Genomic DNA, 13005 nt, shown 5'->3' with positions numbered 1-13005 from the left:
GTGTGTGGCGGGGGGAGGGGGGGTTGGGATCAAACTCAGGACCTTGCTGGGCCAGTACTTTACCACTGAGCTGTATCTCAGCTCCAATTACAGGACCTCTCAATTGGAGCTGATTTTATGGGGAAGGAAATGCTTCCTGAAAGTCTCTGCAATTTCTCCTCCTGGCATTCCATCTTTAAAAATTCCACAGAGCTTTGCAAATACTTCCAAAATGACATTTTTCACTTTAGGATCATTGTCTATCAACATTTGTTATTGTTGGGAACATGACAGCATGAATATAATCAACTGAAAATGTTAGCATTGTAGCTAACTTAAAATCCATTTCATTCCTCGGCATCTAGTCACATTGTGGGTCTAGGGTTTTTACTAGGGGTTGAGTTCGCGTGTGTCACAGTTAAGGCAAATTCTTTTCTATTGAGCCACATACCCAGCTTTTTATTTTCTAGGATGGTCTTCCTAAATTGCCCAGACTAGCCTTGAATTTTAATGCTCCTGCCTCAGTTTCATAAGTACTGAGAATATAGCCATGCACCACCACTCCTAGCAAGAGAAAATCTCCATTAATAATATTTACTGGTAAGTAATAATTAAGTGCACAGGTAAAATGTATGTAGATGTATAGGGGAGTGCTATTTCAGCCTATTGCAAAAGTGAGTTGAAAGCATTTTATGTGTCTTATATATACATATGTGTATGTATATATTGTAAGGCATTCCTACATAAACTTCCCTGATCTGTAGTTGCCTTTATTTTATTTTATTTTAAAGAGAGAGTGGGAGAGGGAGAAAGAAAGAGAATTTTTTAGTATTTATTTTTTAGTTCTCAGTGGACACAACATCTTTGTTTGTATGTGGTGCTGAGGATCGAACCCGGGCCGCACGCATGCCAGGCGAGCGCCCTGTAGTTGCCTTTAAATTGTACCAATCTTTAAGTTGATTTTTCCATGGTTTGTGTTCTGGCCATCTCCACCCCCACCTCCCAACTCTTTTTCTTTTTAAGTACTGACAATTGAACCCAGGGGTACTTCACCACTGAGCTAAATCTCCAGCCCTTTATTTTTTGAGACTGTCTTGCTAAGTTGCTTAGGGCCTTGCTAAATTGCTAAGGCTGGCTTTGAACTTGCAATAGCTCTTTCTGCCTCAGTTTCCTGAGCCACTGGGATTACAGGCATTTGCAACTACATTTAACCTGGCTGACCATATGAGTGCCACCTCATTAGGCTGGATGGTGACCCCTGATTTAGTCTAATAAAGGGATCAACCAAGAAAGTTTGCTGAGAATTATGTAAGAGAATCAGTCTGTTCCCTCCAGTTTTTTTTTAATTCAACATTTATTATTTATTTTTAAATATTTACTTTTTAGCTTTTTTTTAAGGTGGATACAATATTTTATTTTTATGTGGTGCTGAGGAGTGAGCCCAGTGCCTCACGCATGCCAGGCGAGCATGCTACCACTTGAGCCACATCCCTAACCCCTATGTATTTATTTATTGAGATGCCAAGGATCAAACCCAGTAGCTTCATTTAGAATGAAGCTTTATCACTGAGCTTCATTCTAAAGCCGAATTATTTATTTCTTGGGTCATTGGAATTAGTCATTTCTACCCCCTTCCCCCCCCACACACACACACAAATTGCATCAGCCCTGACCCCTAATATCTGAAATATAACTAAATGAAAACAATGTTTCAAGTCACCAGTATCCTGAATTTTCAACTACCAATAGAAGATATTTCTGAAGTGCTTGACTTATCCAATCAGTCCAGATAATACTGGTTTGGTGAACTTATTTTTTTCTGAAGTATTCCATATCTGATCCAAGTCCTGGGAATGGAGTTATGCTACAGCTTATTCAGGAACAGTCAGTTATTGGTTTGTGCACAAGTGTTATACTGTTGTATTTTTTATTTTCCTCCGTACTAGGCATTGAACCTACTAGGCAAGCACTCTACCACTGAACTATCAATTTTTATTGGCTTCACCCAAAAAATTTATATCTACTCTTCATGACCCTGCTTTGTGATTCTGGGGCTGAGCCTTTTAAATATTTCTCCTTTGCTAGCTGGCATAATGTTAGGCTTGTTGGCAGAGGATGCTTGAAGGATGCTGTAAAAGGAAGGAACTCTGGTTCCATGGTTTTATTGCATCTGCATTGTGTAGCGACCAGTATGTCATTCAGTGGTACTCATCCAACAAATTTCAGTGGCATTTCATTGAAGGAAGCAAGGGGAGTTCCTAGCAAATCTACAGGATGTCCTGCTGGTGCTCCAGCAAGTAACTTCCCAGTGAATCTAAAGCAGCATTCCAGTGGGAAGTGTCGTGTCTAGTTTTATTGACATTCCTATATCTCCAGTCCCAGCCTTCAGTATCTCAGCAAATGGAAGGCCACAGCTGCACTCTCTCCAGAATTCTCTTTACTCTTAGTAATAAATCTGTTACTGATTAAGAATTCATTATGTCAAATGTCCCTTGTTGGAATTACTGTATTTTCTGAATACTGATTGAACCCTAAAATATATTATTAAGATGACTGGTATTAAGATGATACCAATAATATGAGTACCACCTCATGAGGTTGGATGGTGACCCCTGATTTAGTCTAATATAAAGGGATCAACCAAGAAAGTTTGCTGAGAATTATATAAGAGAATCAGTCTGTTCCCTCCAGTTTTTTTAAAATTAATTAATTAGTTAATTCAATGAGGTGCCAAGGATCGAACCCAGTAGCTCACCTTTGCTAGCGAAGCGCTCTATCACTGAACTACAATCCAAGCCCTCCCCTTCTGTTTTGACTAAGAACAAATAAGAATTGACTGGTCCTTAGAAGCCCAAACCAGACTTACATAGTTGTGGTTTAAGGATGGCCATGTGAAAGAGATACCATGATACTTAAGTCACTGTACTTGAAGCTGCCTGGCTTCCTGATGATTTTCTAGTTTAGTATAGTTTTGTTTTGTTTTCCAGTATGGTTAAGTGAATATCCTTACAATTTCTTTATTTTCCTTAAGATGACCTGAGTTTCTCTTCCTTGGAACTAGGAGCCAAACTCTAATTTCTCTATTATAATCATCAGGAATACCTGATCAGTGAGATTCTTCCTGATATTTTCCTGAGACTGAGGGGGCTTTTTGTTGTTGATTGTTTGTTATTGTTTGTTTTTAATTTTCCGACAGGATCTGACAAGGTTGGTCTCCCACTTGTGACCCTCCTGCTTCAGCCTCCCAAGTCACTGTAATTATAGGCATGTACCACCATGCCTGACTCTGAGGTTGAAATTTTATCTGTCTTCAGCACCAGTATCATCCACTTGATTTGACTTAACAAGTCAAAAACAACTTCAGCTGTAATTCCTTTTCCTTGGCAGAAATGATCTGCCCATGGGCAGAAGAGAGATGCAGGGGTGTGATGGAAGTCAACAGTATGAATCAGGGCCACTAAAAATCATGTAGTTTTCCATTTTTTTCTTGGACAATCAATCCTACTCCACATTCCTTCTGTATTTTTAACACACACACACACACACACACACACACACACACACCGCCCCCAACTACCACCATTAGTACTGGGAATCAAATTCAGGGTCTCTAGAATGCAAGGCAAGCGCGCTACCACTGAGCTACACCTCCAGCCCCTCTGCATTTGGGTGTGGAGGGGTGGATCTGGGGACTGAACCCTATCCCTGTTCCTTTTCATTTTGAAATCAGGTCTTGCTGAGTTGCTGAAGCTGGCCTCAAACTTATGATTCTCCTGCCTCAGCCTCCCAAACTGGTGAGAATACAGGCATGTGCTGCTGCACCCAGCTGCCATAATTCTCAATGATTTCAATCTTTCCAATACTCAGGCCTCTCAAAGTTTTTTCTGGTGCGAGGGATTGAACCCAGGAGCACTCAACACCTGAGCTACATCCTCAGCTCTTTTTCTTTTTCTATTTTAAGACAGAGTCTCACTAGGTTGCTTATAGCCTCGCTAAGTTGCTGAGTCTGGCTTCAAAACTTCATGCCCCCCAAGCCGCTGGGATTTCAGGTGTGTGCCATGGCAGTACCCAGCATGCCTCTCAATTTCTTGATCCTCTGTCCTCCAGTGGTATTTTTTCCTCCACCAACCCACAGCTGCCAATTCCTATGGTATCATCACAGAATTGGCCATTTTCAGTAACTGAAACTTTTCCATATTTTCCATTTTAAACATCCCATTCTCTTATCACCAACTCCTATTTTTCCTGCTTACAATATCCTGTCCAACAATTTTTGGGGTCTTTCAGTCTACTGCCCCTGCTGCTGTCCACTGCAATCCCCTCAGCCTCCACTTACAAGTCCCACTTCCTTGCTAGTTTAGTTTCCACTGTCCAATATTATAAATCACTTCCTTGTAAACATTCTCAACTCCCTCATTGCATTCTCTCTCTATCACACTTGTCTAATAATATCCCCAATCCAATTTACATATGGCTCTTAGCCTACTCTGTGCTTGCACACAAATGAACATGACTAGAGAAAGGACAATCATGCAGACTGGCATCTTTTTAAATTCTTGACCATAACCTCCATGGTGACCTGTTGAAGGTGCAGCAAAGGTAGCAATGGGAGACAATACAATGAGTCTAGGATTCTATCCTTCAGGTTACAGTATATACTGTAAGTCAATAAGCATTATGTGGTGTTGTCTCCCTCAAAAAGGGTCCTGGAACAAAGGGTGAATGTGAATGCAGAGGTGGCCCTGTTTACCATCATTCCCAATGACCCACTTAAGAGACCTGAGCTCCCACCTCTCTAACTCTGGACTCCGTGAATGGACAGTGAAGTGTTCCTTGAATCTTGTATCCTAAGTGTGTTTCTGGCATTACCTTCATCTCAGCCCTATGGGTACCATGGCACATCACCCAGATATCTCTTCCAGAGTTATCCTGAACTCAGACAAGGAGCACTGGTATTCTTTCACCCATTAACCACTGGATGTGACTTCCCCAGAGGGGTGTGACTTTGAGCAAGGACCCTCTCATCAGCCAAGGTTAAGTCAGAGAGAGACATTGGCAATCACCAATGTTCCCTGCAGCTGGGGTGATGAGTGCTCATACTGTTCTAACCTTTCCCTTTGCCTTTCCTCTTCCCTCTACCTGTCATACTCCTTTCTAGATTTTCCAAAGGACTCCCTCCCTCCCTTCCTTAGGGCCTATGTCCTGCTTGCCAGAGAGTTTTTCCCTGCTGATGTATGTAAATTAGCACTCTCTCCCTCCATATTCTCTCCTGTCTTTCTGCTCTATTTTTCTTCATGACACTTAGCAACACCTGATAAATTGTATTACTGCAGCTGCTTACTTTGGTCTTCCTCTACTAAAGTTTATGCTCCATTGAGTGTAGGACTCTGGTTTGTTTATTTTTATACTCCAGTGTTCAGAATAGTTCTTGGAATGCAATAGGTGCTCAATATTTATTTGTTGAATGCCTGAGCTAAAAATGCCAGGAATTTATAATAGTTGACACAGAAGGCAGAATGGCTCAGTAGAAGGAACTTAGAGTTTTGAAGTTAGACTGATTTTTTTAAAAAAACAACTTTATGTAGGTATAACTGACATACAATAAATCACACATATTTAATGCATAAGGTTGACATATTTTGACATATATAGACCTCTTGAAATGAACACCACAACTGAGATAAAGATCATATCTTCCATTCTTAAGCGTTTTCTCTTGCACTTCTATATTCCCTTCTTCCCACCCTTTTCCATTTCCAGGCAACCACTGATTTGCTTTCTGTTTTTGAATAGTCTGCATTTTCTAGAAATGTATATAAGTATATCAAGCCATCTGTATTCTTTCTTTCTTTGGCTTCTTTCATTCAGTATAATAGTGCTTTACTTTATTTTATTGTACAGGTGATTGAGCTCAGGGATGCTTTATCACTGAGCTACATCCATAGCCCTTTTTATTTATTTATTTATTTATTTGGGGGGATTGAACTCAGGGGCACTCGGCTACTGAGCCACATCCCCAACCCTATTTTGTATTTTACGTAGAGATGGTCTCACTGAGTTGCTTAGTGCCTTGCTTTCGCTGAGGCTGGCTTTGAACTCAGCAATCCTCCTGCCTCAGCCTCCCAAGCCACTGGGATTACAGGCATGCACACCATGCCCCATAATTTTTTAAGACAAGATCTCACTAAGTTACTTAGGGCTTTGCTAAATTGATGCACTGGCCTCAAATTTAGAATGTCCTGCCTCAGCCTCCTAAATCGCTGAGATTACAAGTGTTCACCACCACAGCTTAGTTCATTCCTCCTCCTCCTCCTCCTCCTCCTCCTCCTTCTTCTTTTTAACAAATATTCCATTTATTGATCATTTATCTTGATTGTCAAACATTTGGTTTGGTTTTGGTTTGCTTGTAGTTTGGGATTGTTAAAAATAATACTACTGTGAATACACATGGTTTTCCATTTTGTTTTGTTTTTGCCGATTGAATCCAGGGCCTCAGGCATGCTAGGCAAGTACTATTCCACTTAGCTACACTTCAGCCCTTTTTGCTTTTTTGAGTCAGGATCTCACCTTTTTTGTTCAGGCTAGCCTTGAACCTGTGATCCTCCTGCCTTAGCCTCCTGAGTCACTGGCTTTACATTTGTGCACCACACTTGGCTCAATTTATCAATTTTTAAAGTGAATCATGCTTTCTGTGTTGTATTTAGGAAATCACTGCTTAACCTGAGGTCACAAAGATTTTCTTCTATTTTTTCTTCCACATTTCATAGTTTTTAGCATTATATTTAGGTTTATGATATATTTTGATTAATTTTTTTTTTGAGACAGGATTTTCCCTGGCCTCAAACTTGTGGGCTCAAATGATCCTGCTCCAGCTGGTACCACAGCATGCACCACTATGCCCAACATGAGTTAATTTTATAATATGGGGTGATGTGTGGATCAAAATCCATGTTTTGTTTTGTTTTTGTTTTTGTTTCTGGTGATTGAACTCAAGTACTTGAGAATGTAACACCACTATGAGTCAGCCTCCTTATATCAGAGAAAACATTCAGCATTTGTTTTTTTTGGGATTGGCTAACTTCACTTAGCATTATCTTCTCTAACACCATCCATTTACCTGCAAATGCTATGATTTTATTCTCTTTTAATGCTGAGTAAAATTCCATTGTGTATATGTGCCACATTTTTTTTATCCATTCATCCACTGAAGGGCATCTAGGTTGGCTCCACAGTTTAGCTATTGTGAATTGTGCTGCTATAAACATTGATGAGGGGGAGCATGGCAGGATTACATAAATTCTAGATAGGGAAGAGGGGTGGGAGGAAAAGGGAGGAGGCAGAGGATTAGCAAAGGTGGTGGAATGTGATGGACGTCATTATCCGAAGTACATGTATGAAGAATCGAATTGGTGTCAACATACCTTATATATAAACAGAGATATGAAAAATTGTGGTATATTTGTGTAATAAGAATTGTGGGTTTTTTTGGTTTTTTTTTTTAAAGAGAGAGTGAGAGAGGAGAGAGAGAGAGAATTTTTAATATTTATTATTTAGTTATTGCCGGATACAACATCTTTGTATGTGGTGCTAAGGATCGAACCCTGGCCGCACGCATGCCAGGCGAGCGCACTACCGCTTGAGCCACATCCCCAGCCCAATGTAATAAGAATTGTAATGCAAAAAAATAAAGTACATGTATAAAGGCATGAATTGGCATGAACATCCTCTATATACAAAAATATGAAAAGTTGTACTCTATATGTGTAATAAGAATTGTAATGCATTCCGCTGTGGTGTATTTAAAAAAATAAAATCAATAAAACTAAAAAAAAAAATGGTTGTCCAATTTTTCCAGCACCATTTGTTAAAAAAGTGTATATCTCTCCTTTCATTTCTGAAGAAAACCAAAATAAACCCTCTAGTTTCACTTGCTCTTTTTTGGGGGGTGGGGGTGGGGGGGTGGTATTGGGGATTGAATCTAGGGACACTTTACCACTGAGCTACATCCCCACCCCTTTTAAGATTGGGTTTCACTAAGTTGCTTAGGGCCTTGCTAAGTTGCTGAGGTTGGCCTCAAATTTGCAATCCTCCTGCCTCAGCCTCCTGATCCACTGTCATTACAGGCATTTGCCACTGTGCCCAGCTTCACTTGCTTTTAATTACTTAAAAATCAGTAATCTTGGAGGTCACATAGCTGGCAGTACATTATTAGTCTCCCACTAACTCTGCTGTAGATAACCCTTCTGACATGGGTGTTATGGTAATAACAGTTGCCTAGGTTACTCTCCAGGGACATGAGACTTCTTTTACTGAAAACATGGATCCTTCACTTGGGCCTACAGATATCCCATGTGCGACTGACATGAGGTGGAAAGGCTTGGCATCTCAGTCTTCATATGGAGTCTGTCTCCTTTGTTTCTTAAACTTTTGGATCAGATTCTACTCAGTTCTGCCTGTGGACCTGTTGAACAAATGAAAAATGTTTTGTCCAAAATTATAATACAGGGTTAACTTGACCTCAGCTTGTCTAGCTCCTCTCAACTACCATAAGCAAAACCACCAGACCGTGAAAGGAGTAAGAAAATGTGGCGCTCCAGTTCCTAGAAGGTCACCATCCTAACTGAGAAGACGAGAATATTTCTTCCTTTTATTAGTCCGTCCCTCTGATTAGTCCGACCCTATATCTATCTGTAACTCCCTCAGTCCCCTGAAGTCAGGAAAATGATTTATGAACAAAGTTCCCTCTCCCCATTCTTAAGTTACTGAATAAAGACTTTCTCCCAAACACTCATCCCTTAGACATTGTTTTTTTTTTTTTTTCCCCCGTGGGATGAATGAACCTCCAAACCTGAGTTCTGGAACATTTTTGGAATGACTTTGCACCTCTGTTGAAAGTCAATGTGTGGGTCTATTATTGGATTCTCTGTTCCACTGACCAATTTGTCTATCTGAATGCCAATACCATCTTGTCTTAGTTACTGGGGCTTTATAATCTATCTTGAGGTTAAAGAGGGTAAATCCAGTCCCTCTCAACCTATCTTTGTTAGAAGCAGAGATCAGACAGATTACCTTTTGGTTTGCTAGGCATGTGTGGTGCTGAGGATTGAGCTCAGGGTTTGTATGTGCTAGGTGAACACAGCACTGAGCAACACTCCCAGTGACGATGAATCTGAATCCCAGCCCAACAATTTAATACTTGTGTGACGGGAAACTCAGTTAATGATGCTTATTATTTATTCGTGTACTTGTCTTTTGCTAGAATTAAAAATTACAGTACTTAGATTTAATGCTGATTATTATTAAAAACCCAGATTGAGCTGGTGCTGTAGCTCAGTGGTAGAGTACTTGCCTGGCACGTGTGAGGCACTGGGTTTGATCCTTAGCACCACATACAATAAATAAGTTAAATAAAGGTATTGTGTCCATCTACAACTGGAAAGTATTTTTTTAAAAAAATTTAACTGGGAAGATGGCTTTGGAAATAAAAGGTACTAGGATGGCAGGATGGCACTGGAGATGGGAAAATTTAATATGCTCAGCCGAGTCCTTTCACTATCTTTTCCAGGACATGCTCCTGCCCTTTCATCTTCTTATTTTATTATTATTGTTATTATTATTATTTTAAAAAAATTGAGTCACTATCTTTTCCAGGACATGCTCCTGCCCTTTCATCTTCTTATTTTATTATTATTGTTATTATTATTATTTTAAAAAAATTGAGACAGGATCTCACTAAGTTGCTGACTTTGAACTTGAGATCCTTCTGTTTCATTTTCCTGAGTTTACAGGCATGGGTCACCACACCCAGCTATTATTTTATTTTATATTCATTTATTTATATTGATTTTTTAAAAATACACAACAGCAGAATGCATTACAATTCTTATTACACATATATACCACAATTTTTCATATCTCTGTTTGTATATAAAGTAGGTTGACACCCAATCTGTGACTTCATACATGTACTTTGGATATGTACATTCCACCATCCTTGCAAATCCCCTGCCCCCTCCCACCCCTCTGCTCTATCTAGAATTCATCTATTCCTCCCATGCTCCCCCTCCTTACCCCACTAGAGTCAGCCTCCTTATATCAGAGAAAACATTTGGCATTTGATTTTGGGGATTGGCTAACTTCACTTACTATTATCTTCTCCAATGCCATCCATTTACTTGCAAATGCCATGATTTTATTCTTTTTTACTGCTGAGTAAAATTCCATTGTGTATATATACCACATTTTTTAATCCATTCATCCACTGAAGGGCATCTAGTTCGGCTCCACAGTTTAGTTATTGTGAATTGTGCTGCTGTAAACATTGATGTGGCTGTGTCCCTGTAGTATGCTGTTTTTAAGTCCTTTGGGTATAGTCCGAGAAGAGGAATAGCTGGGTCAAATGGTGGTTCCATTCCCAGATTTCCAAGGAAATTCTACACTGCTTTCCATATTGGCTGGACCAATTTGCAGTCCCACCAGCAATGTATGAGTGTACCTTTTCCCCTACATCCTCACCAACACTTATTGTTGTTTGTCTTCATATTTATTTATTTATTTTGGTGGTACTAGAGCTTGAACCCAGGGGTGCTATGATCCCCGTCCTTTTTTTTTTTATTTATTTATTTTTAATTTTTGAGACACCGTCCCACTCAATTTTCCCAGGTTGCCCTGAATTTGTGTCAGCATGGTGGCACACACCTATAATACCAGCTACTCAGGAGGCTGAGGCAGGAAGATCACAAATTTCAGGCCACCCTGGGCAATTTTGCGAGACCTACAAAATAAAAAGACAAAAAAAAAAAAAAAAAAAGTAAAGGGGGGGGGAGGTGTAGTTTAGTGGTAGAGTACCCATGGCTGAGTTCAATCCCCAGTTCAAAATAAAAATAAAATGATCATTCCACCATATCAGTAATTTTCTGTACAATTTGTAAACTTTTACTTAGAAAAAAAAATTTTTTTTTTGAAGAAAAAGGACAGCATTCTACATATTACCTTGAAACTAAGGTTACAAAAGCTATTCGGTCTGCTTAGTGTGGCTTTTTCCAACACTCTTTTTTCAGTCTTTGCAATACTTGTCCCTGCCAGTCTCCAACTGTCCCTAGTTACAGGTGAGTGCCACACTGAAGGGGAGGGGCAGCTTCCCAGGGTCTATTCCCAGCATCACAGCCCCACATCGGAGTGCCTTACTGTGGTGCTGCCCTCCTAGGGGCCAAAAAGGACCCTGATTACTGTGTTTTGTGTCATGTGAATGCTATGCCCAACAGGATGGCTGGTGGATGGAAGAAATGTTTGCTTTTGATTGGATTCAGTCTCATCTGTCTTAAAACGGTGAGTTCACCTTCCAACTACCTGCAGCTATTTAGAGAAAACAGAAACACATTCATTATCTTTCTCTTTCTTTGAGAAAAGAAAGGGGTTGGGGGAGATAGAAATTGAAACACTTAAGGATCATTCCAAGATTGTATATGTTTGTATATTGGAAATTTAATGTGATACAATGGAGAAAATAAACAAGATTATCATTTTATTTTAAGAACAAAGATTTTTGAAAAATCTGTCATTGACTTCTGACTCAGTTCAATAGGCAGATTCAAAGGAAAAAATGAAATAGTAATGCGATATGCTGCCAGCCTCGAAATTCTACTCAGGATTGCTTTGTGGTAGGTTTGAGCGCTGGGAAGAGTTGTGCAGATAAATACTTATGTGGATTGAAAAATTGCTCACATTATGTATAGAAATATGATTAATTTATTCCTGATTTATGTTTTTCATTTCCCCAAATGGTGTTTTTTCTTCATGGTTCTAATTTTCTAAAATTTCCTTTTCAGGTTGTTTCAGCCAAAACAGGTAAAATTTTCTGACATGCAAATTTTCCTCCTCATGTTTGATTTTTATTGTCATTATTGATTCGTGGGCTACCCTGAAGTATAAAGGTTATGCTGACAAAAGAATCCAACGTTTTCTGAACATTACATTGGGTGCAAACTATCTCTCAGGTGCTGGGGAGACAATAACTGGTAAGACAAATAAATGGATCAAACTTAAAAGACAAGGACCTTATAAGGTATTCTTTTTTGAGTATTGTACTGTGTCCAGGCATGTAGCAAAATGCATTTTCTCATAAACAGCCATGAGCAAAATGTTACAGTGATCATCATTCTAGCCAAAGAAATAAAAATCTTAGCTACAATAGAGAAGATCTAATTTATGTACGCTTCTTATTTGTCTTCTGGGAAATTAGAAAAGAAAATTAGAAATGTTGTACTTGATTAAAATTTCAAGATCCCCTACTTTAATCAAAAGGAACTTTATACTTCTAAAATTACATGTTTAAATATATACAATAGTAATTCAAAGCTGAAAAAGGGAGTTCTTTTAAAAAGATTACATCAAGCTGGTGTGATGGGCCTACGCCAGAAATCCCAGTGACTTGAGAGTCTGAGGTAGGAGCAAGTTTGAGGCCAGCCTGGGCAACTTGGTGAGACCCTGTCTCAAAAAAAATAAATAAAACAAAAAGATTCAATCACCATTTTTCTTGAATAATTGACTGATGGTAAAAATGATTTCTCTAAAAGCATATCTTGGCTTATCCATTCCAGAAATCTAAGTCCCCAGGGTGGAAACTTATGTTTAGTAGGAGTTAGCTTCTCTGTAGGAACAATATAACATCAACTATATGAGCAGTAAATTATCATGGTGAGGTCCTTAGCAACTTAGCAAGACCCTGTCTCAAAATAAAAAATAAAAAGGGATGATGGGCTTGGGTTGTGGCTCCAGAGGCAGAGCACTTGCCTAGCATGAGTGAGGCACTGAGTTCAATCCTCAGTATCGCATAAAGTAAAATAAAGACATTGTGTCCACCTATAACTAAAAAATAAATATTAAAAAAAGGGATGAGAGTGTAGCTCTACTGAGCTACACTCTACTGGGTTCTACCCTGGGTTCACTCCCAGTACCATTTAAAAAAATATATTATGGCCTGATTTATTATTTCTTACTCACCTTATACTCGAGAAACATTTAAGA

The 13005-nt window shown here is 39.2% G+C and overlaps 1 protein-coding gene across 1 annotated transcript in view; it reads left to right on the top strand.

Annotated features, from left to right (window-relative positions):
* Positions 1-11244: 11244 nt before the first annotated feature.
* Fndc7 (fibronectin type III domain containing 7) overlaps positions 11245-13005 on the top strand; it is a 28961-nt gene continuing 27200 nt past the window's right edge. The window contains exons 1-2 of the mRNA XM_076862916.1: positions 11245-11307; positions 11808-11826. Of these exons, the coding sequence (XP_076719031.1) occupies positions 11245-11307; positions 11808-11826 (82 nt within the window). The remainder of the gene's footprint in view (positions 11308-11807; positions 11827-13005) is intronic.

This window comes from Callospermophilus lateralis, chromosome 7 (assembly GCF_048772815.1).
Source record: "Callospermophilus lateralis isolate mCalLat2 chromosome 7, mCalLat2.hap1, whole genome shotgun sequence".
NCBI classification, from domain to species: Eukaryota; Metazoa; Chordata; class Mammalia; order Rodentia; family Sciuridae; genus Callospermophilus; species Callospermophilus lateralis.
Note: the sequence above shows the minus strand (reverse complement) of the source record. Positions and strands in the feature narration are given on the sequence as shown.